At 48.9% G+C, this 22142-nt stretch overlaps 1 protein-coding gene across 3 annotated transcripts in view; it reads right to left on the bottom strand.

Moving 5' to 3' along the window:
• LOC115463549 (RNA exonuclease 1 homolog) overlaps positions 1-22142 on the bottom strand; it is a 307692-nt gene that overhangs the window by 159725 nt on the left and 125825 nt on the right. For all 3 annotated transcript variants that reach the window (XM_030194179.1, XM_030194180.1, XM_030194178.1), the window contains exon 9: positions 20788-20937. In XM_030194179.1, coding sequence (XP_030050039.1) covers positions 20788-20937 — 150 coding nt within the window. The remainder of the gene's footprint in view (positions 1-20787; positions 20938-22142) is intronic.

Below are 22142 nucleotides of genomic sequence, written 5' to 3' on the forward strand. Positions count from 1 at the left end.
CTCCCAGATGGGCAAAAGTACATGTTCAAAAAGATAAGTTTTGAGGTCCATCTTAAACTTAAGTAGGGAAGATTGTAATCTTAGTAATTGAGGGACAGCATTCCACAGATTTGGTCCTTGTACAGAAAATCTCTCTCTTGACATGTTCATGTACTAGTATGTGATAACTGGGAATGATGAGATTTTGCAGGGCAGATCTTAATGTTCTGTTGGGGAAATATGGAATCAGAAGTCGTAATAAATACGAAGGTTCATTGAAGGAAAGTGTTTTGAATAAGAGTAATAAAATCTTAATCAATGCTATTTCTGTAATTGTATTCAGTAAGATCTGCATAGCAAGACAGTTTATTTTTAATATTTACGGTATTAGAGCACTGACTTGAGCAACATGAATTTTCATGCACGTAACAACACAAGATGGTTTATAAGATACAGTACTGTCAGCCAATTTTGATTTGATATCTGTTAAAAAGGGAACGTGGGATATTAGATGCTGAGGTTTTTTCCTTTTCTTTTTGATGTCAGCTTGACATTGAAATCTATATCCGTCTCTGTCTTTCAAGAGTCCCTTTTTAAATTGGTAAGACAGGCAGATTCAATTAACTTTCTACTAATCATTATTGCACACTGTTGTAGTCAAATATAAGAATGCTTGTTCACACAAAATTGTAGTTTTATAATCTCACTATGAATGTTGCATAAACACTATAAGTGTGTTCATTTAATGCATATATACAATTTTTTTCATTGTTTCATCTTTAACATTCTTAGAACACATATGTACCTGTTTTATTATAATGCTTTTTGACTATTATAATATACTAGTAGAAAAGGCCTGTTTCCCACACAAATGAAAAGGGTGCTAGCAAGGTTATCATGTAATGGTGATTATGTTTTTAAGGGAACCGTTAGGAGAAATGTTATGTCATGATAAGTAATAATTGGGAAGGGTATATAATGAGTAATATGCTCCAGGGGTACGAGATACGGATTGCTTTATGTTTCTTTTTTAAATCTTTTTTTGTGATTTTTAAAAGATAAAGAGTATGCAGACTCCATCCACGTCCAGTATTTCTCCTCTCTTCCCTCCCCTCAATCCATGTCCAGCATTTCTCCTCTCTTCCCTCCCATCTATCCATGTGCATCTCCTTCCTGACTTCCCTCCCCTTGTCCAGCAACTCTCCATTCTCCCCTGCCCTCTCCTCCATCCACCCATATCCAGCAAATTTCCTCCCTCCCCTGCCCTCCCCTCCATCCATAGCCAGGAACTCTTCATTCTCCCCTGCCCTCTCCTCCATCCACCCATATCCAGCAAATGTTCTCCCTCCCCTGCCCTCCCCTCCATCCATAGCCAGGAACTCTTCACTCTCCCCTGCCCTCTCCTCCATCCACCCATATCCAGCAAATTTCCTCTCTCCCCTGCCCCCATTCATCCATGCCCAGCAATTCTCCTCTCTTCCCTGCCCCCTCCTCCATCCATCCATCCATGTTCACCAACTCTCCATTCTCCCCTGCCCTCTCCTTCATCCATGTCCAGCAAATTTGCTCTCTCCCCTGCCCTCTCCTCCATCCATGTCCAGCAAATTTGCTCTCCCCTGCCCCCTCCATCCATCCATGTCCAGCAATTCTCCTCTCCCCTGCCCCCTACATCCATCCATGCCCAGCAATTCTCCTCTCCCCTGCCCAGCGATCTCCTCTCCCCCTGCCCTCCTCTCCAATTCCAGCCATCTCTTCTCTCCCCCTGCCCTCCTATCCATGTCCAGTGATGCTCCCTGCACTCCCTCAGCTCCCTGACAGCCCTCCTCTCTGTTCCTCCCCCCCCCCTCCAGCGCGCGTCTAACCCTTTTACTTTCAGACGCAGCGACGGCAGTGACGAGGACTACACAGCTTTTCCCTTCCCTCACAGTGTCCCGCCCTCGCGGAAACAGGAAATGCATCATCACAGAAGGCGGGACACTTTGTGAGGGAAGGGAGAAGCTGAAGGCGAGCCCGCTGTGTTGTCCTCTTCACTTCCGTTGCTGCACCTGAAAGTAAAAGGGTTAAACACGAGCAAGGGGAGGAGGAACGGAGAGGAGGGCTGTCGATCGGGGAGCTGAGGGCGGGAAGGAGCGGAGGGACCTTCTGAGAGCTGCCTGGCTGTAGCGCTGCTGCGCCAGGCAGCCCTGCGTTTGGGGAGGCAGCAGCCAGGGGAAGGTCACGGTTGGGCTGGGGAAGCTTAGCCTCCCCAAGCCTCTGATACAGGGCACCTATGACTGTCCTCCCATCCATGTCCATCAATTCTCCTCTGCCCTGGCCTCCCCACCCTTCCATTCCTCCCTCCCTCCCCCTCGATGTACCGCGATTCTCTCCTCCTGACATCTCACCTCCAGCGTTCCCTTCCCCCTCATTGTTCCGCCCTGTGATATTATGTTTTGTCGCGAGGGCAGGGCAATAAGTGGGAATGGATGTTACGAACCCAGGCATCCAGATGTAGAATGTTGGAGGTGCAAATTATTATATAGGATATGTACATGGTACTGAAAGTGCTGTGTTCACAGTCCAAATTGAAGATACTTCCTATGAGCTGGGAGTATCGAAAGTGGGTGTAAGCATACTTTAAGTCCAGAGAGCACATCCAATCGTTGTCCTGAATCATGGGAAGAAGGGTGCCCAGAAAACCATCCTGAACTTTTCTCGGACAAGAAATTTGTTCAGGGCCCTTAGGTCTAGGATGGGATGCACCCCCCCTTTTTTCTTTTGCACAAGGAAGTACCTGGAATAGAATCCCAGCCCTTTTTCCCCTGGTGGAACGGGTTTGACCGCTTGGGCCTGTAGAAGGGCAGAACGTTCCTCTGCAAGTACCTGCTTGTGGTGAGAGCTGTAAGACTGAGCTCCCGGTGGGCAATTTGGAGATTTGGATTCCAGATTGAGGGTGTATCCTAGCAGGACAATTTGAAGAACCCACCAGTCGAAGGTTATAAGAGGCCACCTTTGGTGAAAAAACATTAACCTCCCTCCAACCAGCAAGTCATCTGGTACTGACAGGTTTACAGAGGCTATGCTGAACTGGAGCCAGTCAAAAGCCCATCCCTTGCTTTTGCTGGGGAGCCGCAGTGGCGTTAGGTGCTCGCTGTTGACGAGAACAAGCGGGCTGGGACTGAGCCTGGACAGGCTGCCAAGAAGCAGGAGTGTACCTACGCCTAGCATAGGAATAGGGAGCACTCTTCCATCCAAAAAACCTCCTAGATGAGGAAATATTAGAGAAGACACCCGGCGGGAGAGAGAATCCATAGCATCATTATGCTTTTTGAGCTGGTCAACCAGATTCACTACTTTCTCACCAAAAAGGTTATCTCCCTGGCAAGGAACATCCGCCATCCGCTGCTGGACCGAATGATCCAGGTCAGAGACATGCAGCCATGAGAGTCTGCGCATCATTATACCTTGGGCAGCGATTCTGGATGCTATGTCAAAAGTGTCGAACGTACCCATGGCCAGGAATTTTCGGCACGCCTTCCACTGCCTGACCACCTGGCGAAAAGGCTCGGCCTGCTCTGGAAGGAGTGCATCAACCAAGCTAGACAGTTGCCTCACCAAGTTCCGCAGGTGAATGCTCATGAAGAGCTGGTATGTTTGGATCTTGGCAGCAAGCATAGCAGCCTGATTCACCTTCCGCCCAAAAGAGTCCAAGGTCCTAGATTCTCTGCCTGGGGGCGCCGAGGCATAGTCCCTAGTACTCTTGGCCCTTTTGAGAGCTAAGTCCACCACCATGGAATTGTGAGGTAGCTGAAACTTCATGGATCTGATATTGGGATTCAGTTCTCTTAGGGATCACGGGATTAGACAGAGGGAACGACCAGTTTCACATACGGACTTCCTTGAGTACATTATGCAAAGGAGCCATTGCAGCCTCTCTAGGTGGAGAAAGATAGTCTAGAACTTCAAGCATCTCAGCCCTGGGTTCATCCTCAACCTCCATAGGGAAGGGAATAGCCGCAGCCATTTCCCAGACAAAGGAAGTAAAGGATAGACTCTCTGGTGGAGACAGTCTCCTTTCTGGTGGAGGGGAAGGCTCAGAAGGAATCCCAAAGGACTTGTCAGAGAAAAAACACCTGGGATCCTCCTCCTCCTCCCACGAGCACTCATCTTCAGTATCGGACAAGACATCTCTTAGAGCAGTCCGAAACTGAGCCAGTCTAGACGCCGAGGAACGATGTCCTCGATGCCAAGGCTGAGAAGTCGACACCTGCCTGGACTCCGGCGAAGCTTCCTCCACCGACGGAGAGTCGAACTGGGTGGTAGCCAACACCGATGCCGCAGGCGGCACCAGAGTTGGGGACCTCACCACAGGCGAAGGGCCAGAGACCGCTGCAGCCGTCGGAACGGAAGGCGCAAGCACCCCCGACACTGAAGCAGCCTGGTGCAGTAACCCTTCCAGAAGCTCCGGAAGGCCCTGATGCTCTCGTCAAGAGCCACCATCGGACAAGGCTGCAGGGTCAGTACAGGAGCCCGTGGCAGAATCTCTCTTTCTTCTATGTTTGTGCAGCGCTGCGTACGCCTTGTAGCGCTACAGAAATGCTAAATAGTAGTAGTAGTAGTAGAATCTGTCAAGGCTTGGGAGCAGGTAACGGGCTGCTAGACCAACGCATCGGCACCTCCTGAATAGAAGGGGAGCGATCCTCTCGGCGCCAACGCTTCTCAGGTGCCGAATCCCTCGACGCCCCGGAGCTCCCGGCACCGTGTGAAGGAGAACGATGATGGTGCTTCTTCACCTTCACTCGACGCCCGTCATCGAGACTCCTCGGTACCGAAGAGGAAGATGTGGAATTCTCATGTCTCCTTGGGGCCGGGTCCAGTCAGCCGGTCCCGGGCGGCCTGCATAACAGGAGGCCTTGAGACAGGTGGAGACCCACTCGACGCCTCACTGCTCCAAGCACGAGTTGGTCACTCCGCAGCCATTACCTTTGCTCCCGACGTCGATGCATCCCTCAATGTCGACGACCTCAGTACCAATGTCGAAGGAACGGACTGGGCCCCAAAAAGCTTCTCTCGCTGGGCCTCTAGAGACGCTTGGGTCCGTTTCTTCATGTGAAAGCGGCTGGGCTATGGTCTGGGCCAAAGCACTGGATTCACCACCACGTGTGGGTATCGATACCCAAGATAGTCCGGTTGCACCGAGTACAACGCTTGAAGCCGCTGGGTGTCTTCGATGACATGGACGAAAAAACGGCTTCGGCGAAATCAAAGGATGCAATCGTGCCTGTTAAAAGAAAAAATAGCATGAAAAAGGGGCCCACCCGACCACTCAGCCTAAAGCAGCCGCATCAACAAACAAAGGAAACTTAAAAAGGGGCTAAAAAAAAAAAAAAAAAAAAGTAAGAAAGAAACTATGGGGGTTTTTTGTTTTAACTATAATTTGAAAGAAATAAAGAAAAGAAGCACAAAAACCGTTCAGAAGAACTCCTTCCCGGGCCTGTGAGGAGGAAAAAAATCAACCGAACCTCACCGTGGAGAAAAAATAACTAGCGGGAATACTCACGCAACAGGCGGGAAGACGGCCGTTCGCGTGCAGAAGACTCCAGAAACATTTTTTCTGATTTTGCTTGCAAAATAACGTCTCTCCCTTTCCTGGGCCAATGCAGACGTTGACCCACATGTGAGAACAAGCTGCCCGCTTGTCCTCGGAGAAAGGCCTGTACAGTCCACCCAGTCTTCTCAACAAGATAAACTCATAGTATATGGTATGATGTGATACTACTTGATCTTAATTTGTCCTTGCTAATTTGGGGGCAAAGACTGTAGAGGTCTACCCAGCACTGGCTTTGTTCTCCAGCTACTGAAGCTGAATCTGTACAGTCATGATCCGCGCACAGACTGCAGAAGTCTGTCCAGCACTGACTTTGCTTCCCAATTTCTGGTGTTGCCATCTAATCACCACTATGCTCGTTTGGTTCCATTAAGCGAATGCTACATACCTGTAGAAGGTATTCTCCGAGGACAGCAGGCTGATTGTTCTCACTGATGGGTGACGTCCACGGCAGCCCCTCCAATCGGAAACTTCACTAGCAAAGTCCTTTGCTAGTCCTCGCGCGCACCGCGCATGCGCGGCCGTCTTCCCGCCCGAAACCGGCTCGAGCCGGCCAGTCCAGTATGTAGCAAGACAATACACTTCAAGGGAAGACACAACTCCAACGGGGAGGCGGGCGGGTTTGTGAGAACAATCAGCCTGCTGTCCTCGGAGAATACCTTCTACAGGTATGTAGCATTCGCTTTCTCCGAGGACAAGCAGGCTGCTTGTTCTCACTGATGGGGTATCCCTAGCCCCCAGGCTCACTCAAAACAATAACCATGGTCAATTGGGCCTCGCAACGGCGAGGACATAACTGAAATTGACCTAAAAAATTTACCAACTAACTGAGAGTGCAGCCTGGAACAGAACAAACAGGGCCCTCGGGGGGTGGAGTTGGATCCTAAAGCCCAAACAGGTTCTGAAGAACTGACTGCCCGAACCGACTGTCGCGTCGGGTATCCTGCTGCAGGCAGTAATGAGATGTGAATGTGTGGACAGATGACCACGTCGCAGCTTTGCAAATTTCTTCAATGGAGGCTGACTTCAAGTGGGCTACCGACGCAGCCATGGCTCGAACATTATGAGCCGTGACATGACCCTCAAGAGCCAGCCCCGCCTGGGCGTAAGTGAAGGAAATGCAATCTGCTAGCCAATTGGATATGGTGCGTTTTCCTACAGCCACTCCCCTCCTATTGGGATCAAAAGAAACAAACAATTGGGCGGACTGTCTGTGGGGCTGTGTCCGCTCCAGATAGAAGGCCAATGCTCTCTTGCAGTCCAATGTGTGCAGCTGACGCTCAGCAGGGCAGGAATGAGGACGGGGAAAGAATGTTGGCAAGACAATTGACTGGTTCAGATGGAACTCCGACACGACCTTTGGCAGAAACTTAGGGTGAGTGCGGAGGACTACTCTGTTGTGATGAAATTTGGTGTAAGGGGCCTGGGCTACCAGGGCCTGAAGCTCACTGACTCTACGAGCCGAAGTAACTGCCACCAAGAAAATGACCTTCCAGGTCAAGTACTTCGGATGGCAGGAATTCAGTGGCTCAAAAGGAGGTTTCATCAGCTGGGTGAGAACGACATTGAGATCCCATGACACTGTAGGAGGCTTGACAGGGGGCTTTGACAAAAGCAAACCTCTCATGAAGCGAACAACTAAAGGCTGTCCTGAGATCGGCTTACCTTCCACACGGTAATGGTATGCACTAATCGCACTAAGGTGAACCCTTACGGAGTTGGTCTTGAGACCAGACTCAGACAAGTGCAGAAGGTAATCAAGCAGGGTCTGTGTAGGACAAGAGCGAGGATCTAAGGCCTTGCTGTCACACCAGACGGCAAACCTCCTCCAATGGAAGAAGTAACTCCTCTTAGTGGAATCTTTCCTGGAAGCAAGCAAGATGCGGGAGACACCCTCTGACAGACCCAAAGAGGCAAAGTCTACGCCCTCAACATCCAGGCCGTAAGAGCCAGCGACTGGAGGTTGGGATGCAGAAGCGCCCCTTCGTCCTGTGTGATGAGGGTTGGAAAACACTCCAATCTCCACGGTTCTTCGGAGGACAACTCCAGAAGAAGAGGGAACCAGATCTGATGCGGCCAAAAGGGAGCAATCAGAATCATGGTGCCTCGGTCTTGCTTGAGTTTCAACAAAGTCTTCCCCACCAGAGGGATGGGAGGGTAAGCATACAGCAGGCCCTCCCCCCAATCCAGGAGGAAGGCATCCGATGCCAGTCTGCCGTGGGCCTGAAGCCTGGAACAGAACTGAGGGACTTTGTGGTTCACTCGAGATGCGAAGAGATCTACCAAGGGAGCGCCCCACGCTTGGAAGACCTGGCGCACCACTCGGGAGTTGAGCGACCACTCGTGAGGTTGCATAATCCTGCTCAACCTGTCGGCCAGACTGTTGTTTACGCCTGCCAGATATGTGGCTTGGAGCACCATGCCTTGACGGCGAGCCCAGAGCCACATGCTGACGGCTTCCTGACACAGGGGGCGAGATCCGGTGCCCCCCTGCTTGTTGACATAGTACATGGCAACCTGGTTGTCTGTCTGAATTTGGATAATTTGGTGGGACAGCCGATCTCTGAAAGCCTTCAGAGCGTTCCAGATCGCTCGTAACTCCAGAAGATTGATCTGCAGATCGCGTTCCTGGAGGGACCAGCTTCCTTGGGTGTGGAGCCCATCGACATGAGCTCCCCATCCCAGGAGGGACGCATCCGTGGTCAGCACTTTTTGTGGCTGAGGAATTTGGAAGGGACGTCCCAGAGTCAAATTGGAGCAAATCGTCCACCAATACAGGGAGTCGAGAAAACTCGTGGACAGGTGGATCACGTCCTCTAGACCTCCGGCGGCCTGATACCACTGAGAGGCCAGGGTCCATTGAGCAGATCTCATGTGAAGGCGGGCCATGGGAGTCACATGAACTGTGGAGGCCATGTGGCCCAGCAATCTCAACATCTGCCGAGCTGTGATCTGCTGGGACGCTCGCACCCGCGAGACGAGGGACAACAAGTTGTTGGCTCTCGTCTCTGGAGATAGGCGCGAGCCGTCCGAGAATCCAGCAGAGCTCCTATGAATTCGAGTCTCTGCGCTGGGAGAAGGTGGGACTTTGGATAATTTATCACAAACCCCAGTAGTTCCAGTAGGCGAATAGTCATCCGCATGGACTGCAGGGCTCCTGCCTCTGATGTGTTCTTCACCAGCCAATCGTCGAGATATGGGAACACGTGCACCCCCAGCCTGCGGAGTGCCGCTGCTACCACAGCTAGGCACTTTGTGAACACCCTGGGCGCAGAGGCGAGCCCAAAGGGTAGCACACAGTACTGGAAGTGGCGTGTGCCCACCTGAAATCGCAGATACTGTCTGTGAGCTGGCAGTATCGGGATGTGTGTGTAGGCATCCTTCAAGTCCAGAGAGCATAGCCAATCGTTTTGCTGAATCATGGGGAGAAGGGTGCCCAGGGAAAGCATCCTGAACTTTTCTTTTTCGAGATATTTGTTCAGGGCCCTTAGGTCTAGGATGGGACGCATCCCCCCTGTTTTCTTTTCCACAAGGAAGTACCTGGAATAGAATCCCAGCCCTTCTTGCCCGGATGGCACGGGCTCGACCGCATTGGCGCTGAGAAGGGCGGAGAGTTCCTCTGCAAGTACCTTCTTGTGTTGGAAGCTGTAAGACTGAGCTCCCGGTGGACAATTTGGAGGTTTTGATGTCAAATTGAGGGTGTATCCCTGCCGGACTATTTGCAGAACCCACTGATCTGAGGTTATGAGAGGCCACCTTTGGTGAAAAGCTTTCAACCTCCCTCCGACTGGCAGGTCGCCCGGCACGGACACTTGGATGTCGGCTATGCTCTGCTGGAGCCAGTCAAAAGCTCGCCCCTTGCTTTTGCTGGGGAGCCGCGGGGCCTTGCTGAGTCGCACGCTGCTGACGAGAGCGAGCGCGCTGGGGCTTAGCCTGGGCCGCAGGCTGTCGGGAAGGAGGATTGTACCTACGCTTGCCAGAAGAGTAGGGAACAGTCTTCCTTCCCCCGAAAAATCGTCTACCTGTAGAGGTAGAGGCTGAAGGCTGCCGGCGGGCGAATTTGTCGAATGCGGTGTCCCGCTGGTGGAGAGAACTCTACCACCTGTTCAACTTTTTCGCCAAAAATATTGTCCGCACGGCAAGGCGAGTCCGCAATCCGCTGCTGGAGTCTATTCTCCAGGTCGGCGGCACGCAGCCATGAGAGCCTGCGCATCACCACACCTTGAGCAGCGGCCCTGGACGCAACATCAAAAGTGTCATAAACTCCTCTGGCCAGGAATTTTCTGCACGCCTTCAGCTGCCTGACCACCTCCTGAAAAGGCTTGGCTTGCTCGGGGGGAAGAGCATCAACCAAGCCCGCCAACTGCCGCACATTGTTCCGCATGTGTATGCTCGTGTAGAGCTGGTAAGACTGAATCTTGGACACGAGCATAGAGGAATGGTAGGCCTTCCTCCCAAAGGAGTCTAAGGTTCTAGCGTCCTTGCCCGGGGGCGCCGAAGCATGTTCCCTAGAACTCTTAGCCTTCTTTAGGGCCAAATCCACAACTCCAGAGTCATGAGGCAACTGAGTGCGCATCAGCTCTGGGTCCCCATGGATCCGGTACTGGGACTCGATCTTCTTGGGAATGTGGGGATTAGTTAAGGGTTTTGTCCAGTTCGCAAGCAATGTCTTTTTAGGACATGGTGCAAGGGAACAGTGGACGCTTCCTTAGGTGGAGAAGGATAGTCCAGGAGCTCAAACATTTCAGCCCTGGGCTCGTCCTCCACAACCACCGGGAAGGGGATGGCCGTAGACATCTCCCGGACAAAGGAAGCGAAAGACAGGCTCTCAGGAGGAGAAAGCTGCCTTTCAGGAGAGGGAGTGGGATCAGACGGAAGACCCTCAGACTCCTCGTCAGAGAAATATCTGGGGTCTTCCTCTTCCTCCCACGAGGCCTCACCCTCGGTGTCAGACACAAGTTCCCGAACCTGTGTCTGCGACCTCGCCCTGCTCGACTCAGTGGAACCACGTCCACGACGGGGGCGTCGAGAGGAAGACTCCCTCGCCCGCATCGGCGAAGCTCCCTCCGCCGACGTAGTCGGGGAGCCCTCCTGGGAGGTGGCCGCGGTCGGCACCGCACGCGGTACCGACGTCGGGGACCTCAACCTGGGCGATGGGCCAGCCGGCGCCACGCTCGACGGTACCGGAGGTGCAAGCACCGCCGGTACCGGAGGGGTAGGGCGCAACAGCTCTCCCAGAATCTCTGGGAGAACGGCCCGGAGGCTCTCGTTCAGAGTGGCTGCAGAAAAAGGCTGAGAGGTCGATGCAGGCGTCGACGTCAGAACCTGTTCCGGGCGAGGAGGCTGTTCCGGGCTGTCCAGAGTGGAGCGCATCGACACCTCTTGAACAGAGGGTGAGCGGTCCTCTCGGTGCCGATGCCTGCTGGGTGCCGACTCCCTCGGCGACCCAGAGCTCTCGGTGCCGACACGGGGAGGAGACCGGTGTCGATGCTTCTTCGATTTCTTCCGAAGCATGTCACCGGAGCTCCCCGGCACCGACGAGGAGGACGTAGAATCCAGCCGTCGCTTCCTCGGGGCCGAGACCGAAGAGGGTCGATCTCGGGGGGGGCTGTACCGCAGGAGCCCTCAGGGTAGGAGGAGACCCACCCGAGGGCTCACCGCCACCAGCAGGGGAATGGACAGCCCTCACCTGCACTCCACTCGATGCACCACCGTCCGACGACATCAGGAGACGAGGTCCCGGTACCACCGACGTCGATGCAGCTATCCGATGTCTCGGCGCCGATGCAGAGGCCCGATGCCTCGATGCACTCGATGCAAGGGCGGCCGAGGAAGATGGTCTGGACGCTGACGACGTCGATGCACTCGAAGATCCCGGTGCCGATGCCGACGAAGAGCCCGAGAACAACACGTTCCACTGGGCTAGTCTCGCTACCTGAGTCCGCCTTTGAAGCAGGGAACACAGACTGCAGTTCTGAGGGCGGTGCTCAGCCCCCAGACACTGAAGACACGACGAGTGTCGATCAGTGAGCTAGATAACCCGGGCGCACTGGGTGCACTTCTTGAAGCCGCTGGAAGGCTTCGATGTCATGGGCGGAAAAATCACGCCGGCGAAATCAAAAGCCGAAATGGCGAAAATTGAAGCACCAAAATTTAGAGGGAGAAAAATCTCGACCGAGGCCGAAAGAGGCCTACCCCGACGACGAAAGAAAACTTATCGGGGCAAAAAGCTGGAAGTACGGGGAGGATTGACACGAAACCCGGGGAGGGTTTCCGGAGCACTTCCCGCACTAGAAGAAAGCTTTTCCGAAGAAAAAACACGCTCAAAAAAACTTTGGACGCGCGAGGTCGACTTTCCGGGGCTTGACACGGCGAAAAAACGACCGTACCGAGTGCGGACAAAAGAAGACTGGCCGGCTCGAGCCGGTTTCGGGCGGGAAGACGGCCGCGCATGCGCGGTGCGCGCGGGCGCGCGAGGACTAGCAAAGGACTTTGCTAGTGAAGTTTCCGATTGGAGGGGCTGCCGTGGACGTCACCCATCAGTGAGAACAAGCAGCCTGCTTGTCCTCGGAGAATTATTTTATTATTATTGTAGCATTTGTATCCCACATTTTCCCACCAATTTGCAGGCTCAATGTGGCTTACATTTGCCGTAATGGCAGTTGCCATTTCCGGGTAACAGAATTACAATTGGTAATGCATACATGGAACAGATAAAGGTATACCTACATACATGGTAACATACAAGTAGCATAGCATGCTTGGAACAGAGAGGTAACATTGTAGCATACAAGTAGGATCGCATATTTGGAACAGAGAGGTAATCAGTCAAGTGGTAAGATTCTATTGGTGTCTATGTCATGTAAAGTCTTGTTATTTAGTATTTAAGATGGATGTTTATGGTATGCCTTCTTGAACAGATCTGTTTTCAGTAGCCTTCGGAAGATAGTTAGGTCTTGCGTTATTTTTATGGCCTTAGGTAGTGTGTTCCATAGCTGTGTGCAGATGTATGAGAAACTGGTCGCGTATGTGGATTTATATTTTAGTCCTTTGCATTTAGGGTAATGGAGATTGAGGAATTCGCGTGCTGATTTTTTTGCATTCCTGATAGGCAAGTCTATAAGGTCTGACATATAGGTCGGGGCTTCCCCATGAATGATTTTGTGGACCAGGGTGCAGACTTTGAACGCAATGCGTTCTTTTAGTGGGAGCCAGTGTAGTTTCTCTCTTAGGGGTTTGGCGCTTTCTTATTTCGCTTTCTCAAATATGAGTCTGGCTGCTGTATTTTGAGCGGTTTGAAGCTTCTTAATGATTTGTTCTTTACATCCAGCATAAAATGGCATTGCAGTAGTCTAGATGGCTTAACACCATTGACTGTACTGGGCTGCGGAATACTTCCCTTGGGAAGAAAGGTTTAATTCTTTTGAGTTTCCACACTGAGAACAACATTTTTTTTGCTGTATTTTTCACATGATCTTCAAGTGTGAGATTTCGGTCGATTGTGACTCCCAAAATTTTTAAGCTGTCTGAGACCGGGAGGGTGTAATCCGGAGTGTTTATGGTATTGGTTTTGTTTGTATTATATTGTGATGATAGGATGAGACATTGTGTTTTTTCTGCGTTTAACTTTAGTTGGAATGCGGCCGCCCATGAGTTCATTATTTGGAGGCTGTGTGTGATTTCATTTGTGATTTCGATTATATCTTGTTTGAATGGAATATATATCGTGACATCATCTGCATATATGTATGGGTTAAGTCCTTGGTTGGATAGCGATTTGGCTAATGGTATCATTAAGTTGAAAAGAGTTGGCGAGAGCGGTGATCCTTGTGGTACACCGCATTCAGGTTTCCATGGTGTTGACATTTTTGAGCTTGATATCACTTGGTAGGTTCTTGCTGTTAGGAAGCCTTTGAATCATCTAAGTACATTTCCTCCAATCCCGAAATAATCCAGGGTGTTTGATAGTATTTGATGGCTGACCATGTCGAACGCGCTGGACATGTCAAATTGTAGGAGGAGCACATTGTTTCCCGTTGCAATTAGTTGTTTGAATTTGGTTATGAGAGTGGTTAGCACTGTTTCAGTGCTATGGTTGGATCGAAATCCTGACTGTGATTCGTGCAATATGGTGAATTTGTTCAGATAATTGGTAAGTTGTTTGGTTACCATACTTTCCATTAGTTTAGCTACTAGGGGGATTGATGCTACTGGCCGATAGTTGGTTGTGTCGTTTAATTTTTTCTTTAGGTGTTTGGGTATGGGGGTAAGAAGTATATTTCCTTTGTCCTTGGGGAATAATCCGTGTTGTAACATGTAGTTCACGTGTGTTGTAAGGTCTGTTATGAAGCTTTTGCGGGCGAGCCTTATGAGGTTGCTGGGACAGATATCCAGTTTGGAGTGAGTTTTTGAGAATTTTTTTGATTGCTTGACTAATGGTTTCTTCGGTTAACAGATCGAAGTTATTCCCGGAGCGATCTGCTGCTGGGTATTCACTGGGAGTTGGATCCAAGCAGTCCAAGAATTTTTCGTGATCAGTGGTATTGAGTGGTAACGTGGATCGTAGTTTTATAATTTTCTCATTGACGTATTTGGCAAGGTTGTCTGCTGATGGGATGTCTGTGCTGGTTGTGGTCACCGGCGTTGTGTCAATTTATTTACGAGTTGGTAGAGTTTATGTACGTCTTTATAGTCTGGCCCTATATTGATTTTGTAGTATGCTCTTTTGGTTTGTCTTATTGAGTACTAGTATAAAAGGCCCATTTCGGTAGGCAATGAAATGGGCGCTAGCAAGGTAATCCCCCTCCTGCAGCATCCTTCCTGTCTCCCCTGCCCCCCCCTGCAGCCACCCATCTGGTCTCAGGACCCCTCCCCACCAACCCTCCTCTGCCCCTGCAGCCACGCATGCGCAGCGGCCCTCCTCTCTCCCCTGCTCCCCCTGCAGCCACCCATGTACCCTCCTCTCCCCCTGCAGCTACCCATGTCCAGCGACCCTCCTCTCCCCTGCCCCCCTGCAGCCATTCAAGTCCAACGATCCTCCTCTTATTTCCCCTTGCCCCCCTGTAGCCACCCATGTCCAGCGACCCACCTCTTTCCCCTGCCCCCCCTGCAGCCACCCATGTCCAGTGACCCTCCTCTCCCCTACCCCCCCCCCTCGCAGTGTCCCTTCTGTCTCCCTTGCCCTCCCCTGCAGCCACCCATCTGGTCTCAGGACCCCCTCCCCACCTCCCTCTTCCCTGCCCCCCCCCCGCAGCCATCCATGTCCAGCGACCCTCCTCTCCCCCTGCAGCCACCCATGTCCAGCGACCCTCCCCTCGCCCCATCACCCAAACCCCTACCCCCCCAGCGCATCACCCAAGCCCCTACCCCCCTCCCCTCGGGCACATCTACCCCCTCACCACACGCAGCCACCAATACTAACGCTGTCTGGCCGCTGCTGCATCTCCTGTTGAGCAGCAGCGGCCGGTACAAAAAGAAAAAAGCCAAAAAAAGATTTTAAACCTGAAACACGGCTCCGTAGACAGCCATCTGGCAATGGCTGTCATCTCTGCAGCTGCTCCTCCTCTCCCCTCTGACGTCGCTGCGCTCCTCCGGGGTCTTCCTGCAGGGGCAGTGACGTGGAGAGAGGAGGAGCGGCTGCAGTGACGACAGCCAATGCCAGATGGCTGTCTACGGAGCCGCGTTTCAGGTTAAAAATCTTTTTTTGGCTTTTTTCTTTTTGTACCGGCCGCTGCTGCTCCACAGGAGAAGCAGCAGCGGCCAGACAGCGTTAGTATTGGCGGCTGTGGGTGGCGAGGGAGTTGATGTGCCCGAGAGGGGGGGATAGGGGCTTTGGTGATGCGCCGGGGGGAAGGTCTTGGGTGATGCGTCGAGGGGGGGTAGGGGCTTGGGTGCTGCGCCGAGGGGGGGCACTGACAGCTGTTTCCCAGGCAGGGGGAGGAGTAGGGAAACACGCTCCGCGTGTTTCCCTACTCCTCCCCTTGCCTTGGAATCAGCTGTCAGTGACATCACTGACGTAAGTGCATTCTAAACTGCCTAGCAGACCACCTCCCGAGGGAGCCACGGTACCAGGCACATTAGAACGTTGGAGGTGAGAATTATTATATAGGATTTGTATTTTCTTTGTTGTTGTTTCCATGCGTTAAGTGTTTGTATTTTCTTTGTTGTTGTTTCCATGCGTTAAGTGTACATTCATTTTTCATTTTTTTCCATGCTCGTTCAAGTCTCCTAACTAGTGTTTTTTGTGATTTCAGGTCTTCGTTGAACCAAGGTATTGAGTTTTGTCTGCGTGTAGTTCTTTGTTGTAGTGGTGCAATTGTGTCCAATATGATCTTACATCTGTCATCCCAGTTTGATAGATGGTGTTTGGAATCTGTTTGTGCTATCCAGTCATTATTGTACATCTGTTGCCAGAATATTACTGGGTCAATTTGACATCTCGTGGTGCAGGTTATGGGTTCTTGCTTGAGGTTCGTACCTTTCTTCCTCCATTGTAATAGTTTATAGTGGTCTGACCATGGTGTATCCGACCATTTTGTATCTGATAGTTTAAAGTTTAGGTCTGATAGTTTGTGTGTGATGAGGTCTATTGTGTGTCCTTTGACCTGAGTGGCTTGTATTCTGGGCCAACTAAGGTCCCATAATTGGAGGAAGTCCTTGCATTCGCGAGTATTGGTTGCCTTAGTGTCCTCGAGGTGTATATTTTTGTCTCCAATAATGATTAGATTGGGGTTTGAGATACAAGTGTTCGATATGAAATCCATGAAATGTGATTGACATTCTTGCCAGTTGCCTGGTGGTCTGTAGAATAAGACAACGCTTAGGCTGTCAGTCAGGTTGGTATGGTTGATTCTGACTGAGGCGATTTCGAGTTCTGGTGTTATGGACTCTGCAGTTGTTGTTACGTTGAAGTAAGATCTGTAGATTAGTGCTAGACCCCGCCTCTTTTTCTTTCTTTGTCCAATGAGTAATTTTGTATCCCAGGGGACAGAGTTCCAAAATTATGGGGTCCTTGAGGTCGTGAATCCAGGTTTCGCTGATGAGTAGTAGGTCGAGATTGTCTGATGTGATCCAATCTGTTATAATTGTTGTTTTATTGACTACTGATCTGGCGTTTATGTATCCTACTTGAATTGCTTGGTAGGGGTCCGTATTTGATGTTGTGTTAATTTTGATTAGTTGCCGCTCCTTTGTTTTAGTTAGATCCTTGTTTCCCTTCTGTTGTGGTTGTCCGTGTGTCGGTAGTTTTCCTTTGTTAGAATTGTTCTCGGTTTGGTAGTACATCTTATTTCGTATTGGTCTTCGGTGTGTGTGTCGTATGGATATCATGTTGTTTTTGATGATTGGATTGGTTAAAATTGTGTGAATCGGTGTTATGAGATAAAACAGTAGGAGTAGTTTGTGTGCATTCATCAGGTCAATTTCTTGGGATTGACGATGGGTGCTGGTGTTTTAATGGACTGTAGTGGAAGTGAGCTTGACTAGTGGTTTTTGGTAAGTCTCTGTTTCCACTCTCCTATGCAGCCGTCATCGGTATTCACTCAAGTACTATCAGGTTTAGTAGACTGGAGTGGAAGTAGTGATCGGGATGATGACGGGCAGCACGGATATCATTGAATGGCCTCGTGGGTCCCCCTGGAGAGAGGATCAGCGGTTTTTTGGTGATCCCCGTTGGATGGCCTCATGGGTCCCCCTTTAGAAAGGTACAGTGATTTCGTTCTGCAATGGGAGATAGAGGCGGTTTTGGTTTTCGCTGCTATTGTCGTCGCTACGCTCACCTTGTAAAGTTTTCTGCACGGTGGTATTAGTATCGGATCTATGGTTTCGACAAGCTTGCTGGGAGCCCGGGTTAACGCCAAGTTACTTTGGGTGACTTATTCTGTCCCCATTTTGCTATTCCGTCCCAGTCGTGACCTCAGGTCTTCCCGTCGCTAGATCCGTGCTCTAGTGGAATCGTGTGTCTCCACCTGGGCTTTGCTCAACTCCGGTCCCGTTCCGGTTCTGGGCCCTTTCGATCGTTGGGTCAATCTAAATTCCGATCGGTGGCGACCTTGGTTCGCGGAGCTAGCCTCTCACGCAACCATCCTGGTCAGCCACCGGAAGTCTCCCATGCCTTCTATACACGATTCCTTTATTTTATCCCACACATTTTTGAATGTTATTACTGTTTTCATCTCCAACACATCCCACAGGAGAGTATTCCAGGTATCTACCACTGTCTCCATGAAAAAGTACTTCCTGCCATTATTCTCAAGTGCCCCCGCCCCGCAACCTTAATTCATATCCTCTAATTTTACCACCTTCCTGTCTCTGGAAAAGGTTTGTTTGTAGATTAATACCTTTCAAATATTTGAGTGTATCATATCACCCCCGTCTCTTTCCTCCAGGGTATACATGTTCAGGTCCTGTGCTGGAGGCCTGTAGATACCTGTGTGAATAGAGATTCCATCTTATCTTTCCAAGACAATCTATATGGCTTCCTTCTTTACTCGGGCCCCCTGCATTTCTTTTTTAAATCCAGCACTACTACTCCACCTTTTCAGCCACTTCTATCCTTCCTAAATAGTTTATAGCCTGCTATGGCTGTGTCTCTTTCATGGGAGACACTGAATCATATCCCTGTGATAGCAATATTTATGTATGCCTCTAACATCAGGGCTAGATGGTCCTGCACTTTGTTGCTTAGATTGAGCATTTGTGCTCACTGCTTTTCATCTACATTTTAACTCATCTTCTGTATTATATCTGTTTGCCTAGTCTCCCTTTCTACTTTGTTGCTAAGGTATTATATTCCTCATTGTTGTGATGTGTACTTGCTACTTTCCATTTGCCATCGCCTCCTAATTTAAATGCCTAGAACATATCTAATTTCTCACCAAGGATCCTCTTCCCTACCACAGAAAGATGTAGCCCATCCTTATAGTAAAGCCTTTTGGTTTTCCATATACTGCCCCATCCCTCCTATGTACCTAAAACCTTGACGACACCAGGCTTTGAGCCACTTATTGAACTTTAATATTATGCAGTGTTCTCTCCCTTTCCACAGGTAGGTAGTATGTCAGAAAAGGCTACAGGCCACACAAACGTCTTTAGCCCCTTCCTCAGCAACTGGAAAGCCAGTTAAGGGCACTGGGCAGAAGCAGGAAAGTCCAGTACAAAACCCACTGCTGCTCCTTGTGGGCTTGGACAAAGTTTGTACCATTGCCTTAGGTACAAACTTTGCAAGCCTTCCAGAGAGACGGAAATACCTGAAGTACCTGAATCTAACTTATCTTGAGCTACTACTTTTAAAACTGTAAGCTAAATTAAAGTAGTAGAAAAGCATGTTGGTGGTAATTTCTCAAAATCATGCCTATTTTATGAAGGCAATCAAAAACTAGAATTTCAGTACCAGATTCTCAAGAATACATCAGATCATGTTCTTTCATAAAAGTTCTTTCTTTTATGGTGATCCTATTAAAAAAAAAAAACAGCCACTTTCAAAGGCACACTTTGAATGAGCTTCCAGTCTTAGGCTTATGCTTCAAGATATAATCAAGGGTCCTTGCAGATATTAATAGAACTATTCAAAAACAAACTTTCAGTGAAGAAGTTCAAAATAAAGATGGTTTAGCTTTAAGCTATGGGCTTTTCAATAGCCTCTATTTTTAGCATTTAAAGATCACCATTTCAAACTGTATGTTCCACACTAGTTTGTTTATAGCATTAAAGCTTAAAGCAGTGAACTTCAAAATATGAAGCACTGAGAGAAAGGTACCAAAAGTGGCGTTACAAATAATGTCTATAAAATTTTAGAGGGGTACTACAGGGTCAATAGAAAGGGACTATGCAAAATTTTATTCATAACTTCTATGGACTATAGAGATAGATGTTTTAAAAAGTTTGCTACTTTTCCAAATGCATTTTTCTGAAAATGTACTTTGATAAAGATTTCATTTTTTAAATACATAATTAGTCCATACCCGAGGCTGAATTTTTTTTAGGAATATGTAGTTGATATCCCTCTATTTTTTGGTACCTTTTCGCTCAGCAGGTCACAAATGCTAGAGACACTGTTTAAACCCAATGTTTATCTATGAGTAGTTCACTGAGGTTTTTTTTGTAGTTTTATTAATATTGGCAAGGACCCATGATTATATCTTGAGTCGGAAGTTTATTCAAAGTTATGCTTTGAATAAACTTCCAACAAGATATAATCAAAGCAGCATTTGCTTCTATGATGGTCCTTTAAAATTTTTCTTTTATGAAAAAAAAATAGAACACATTCAGGTTAATTTTGCTATATTTTGTCAAGGTAACATAAGCATCTATGTGCCTTTATAAAAAAGGCTTCCAAGTGATGCCCAAATTCTCATGCATATTTACATATGCTGAGAAACAGTTGTAAATGTGTGCTTGTACTATGCATGGGTACATCCTATATAATAATTCTCACCTCCAACGTTCCATGCTTGGGACCGTGGGTCCCTGCGCGTGTTTCCCTACTCCTCCTACTGCCTCGGAATCAGCTGTCACCCCCCCCCCCCCCGCGCTATGGCCCCCTCGAAACCCACCCCCTCCCGTGAACCTGTCGAACCCCCGCCGGAACGCCGAAAACTGCCGCCGCCGTTGTTGTGCTACCTTCCCTTCCCGTAGGTTGTTCAATCATCTTGTTAGAAAGTTTAACTCCGTGCGTCTGACGTCAGACGCACGGAGTTAAACTTTCTAAGAAGATGATTGAACAACCTACGGGAAGGGAAGGTAGCACAACAATGGCGGCGACGGTGGTGGCAGTTTTCGGCGTTCCGGGGTGGGGGGGGATCGACAGGTTCGCGGGAGGGGGTGGGTTCGAGGGGGCCGTAGCATGGGGGGGGGGGGGGGGGGATTGCCTGCCTAAGGCCCGTTTCCTTGCCTACAGAAACGGGCCTTTTTTACTAGTATTTTATAAAGTTCACACCTATGTTAATTCTGTCCCTGAACAAACATACCACATAAAGTAGGCTCTGTGTGCCTGTTTTTTGTGTGTATACCCTCTCACAATTCTGTAAATGCCTGTGAAATAGGGTTTATTTTTTCATTCATTTATTAGGATTTACTTTCTACCTTTTAGAAGAAATTCACATAAGACAGTATGCATCAAGAACGATCTGGATGAAGATACTTTCAAAACGTTCAAAAAGTCTGAAGTAGTCAACTGTCCTTGGGCTCTTGAATTTTGAAAAACAAAAGGAGATTTCACTCACCATCAGTTACAAAGCTTTTTGTTACTCCAGTGCATATTATGGCACTGCCTGGTTTGTTAGGATTTAATCGGGGATAGCCATTTTCTTCTAATTGCTCTTCACTCAGTGCATAGTCTTTAAGGCGTTTATAGAGAAGGACTCCTGTAATATCTAAACCAGAAAGAGGTTCTTTAGACAGTGTAAATATATCATGAAGCCTCTCCTATAAAATTATGGGAATGGCACTCAACATATGACATGCTGCACAACTAGCCACCCCCTCTAAATACATTGATGCTTACAGACTTACATGTTGTGCAGCTGTGTATGATAGAGGTGCATTGACACAGCAGATATGGGTGAAATTTCTAAGATCCCCCACCTGTACTTCCTTCAATTCCCCACCCTAACATTCCTTCAAATTCTTGAGTATATAAACAAAAAACCAAACAAACAAGGGAACCCTTTTTAACTAAAAGTATACATACACACACTCTGAAAATAAGCACATTTAAAAGACTAAACACTCAAAAACCACCAGCAACAGTTCTATAAAAATTTTTAGCAGTTTAAAGAATTTCCACAATTGAACACAAGCAGCTGAAGCAAGAATATAAAGCCACAGTACTAATGGTTTCAATCTGCCCACCTTATCTGCCAGCAAGGCTATTCCTGCCCTAACTCTCTCCACAATAGCCAAAATTACATATTCGCTCACAGACCTCTATTTTCTCCTGATCCAAGAAGCCTCCCGCCTCCTTTCTGGAAGCAACTGCTGTTTTGGGGGCTGTATTTCACTATTCACCCAGTGAGTGTTCCAAGTCTCAGTCTTGTATTCCAGCTGTCACTGGGCATTCCAAGCCTAATTCTGGTGTCTCAAGAGATTGACTAAGCTCCTGCAGAAAACCCACAACTTCTTCCAGTGTATGTGCACTTCTGCATATATCTGCTACAAAGAGTAGCAGCTATATGCAGAAGGGAAGAAAGCCAGGACTTTCACATAAATAACCCCATGAAAGTCAACTAAATGGGAAAGGGGCTGGGAACTACAGGCTGATTAGTCTGACCTCTGGTGAGTGAATTAATGGAAACCCTTCTAAAAAACGAAGTATAGTGAGGTTTTTCGAATCCAGTGGACCAAAGCAGCCTGGTTTTACTAGAAGTACGTATAAAGTCAGATAAATTTGATTAATTTCTTTTGGTGACTGAAGAGTTGGATTGAGGGAGAATGCTACATGTGGTATTCAGCAAAGACTTTGATATGGTTCTGCAGAGGTTACTTATAAACTCAGCACCTTTGGTATGGGCCCTAAAATGACTATTAGAAACTGGTTGAGTGGACGGCAACAAAGATTAGCAATAACTACTCTTGAGAA

Source organism: Microcaecilia unicolor, chromosome 2 (assembly GCF_901765095.1).
Source record: "Microcaecilia unicolor chromosome 2, aMicUni1.1, whole genome shotgun sequence".
Lineage (NCBI taxonomy): Eukaryota > Metazoa > Chordata > Amphibia > Gymnophiona > Siphonopidae > Microcaecilia > Microcaecilia unicolor.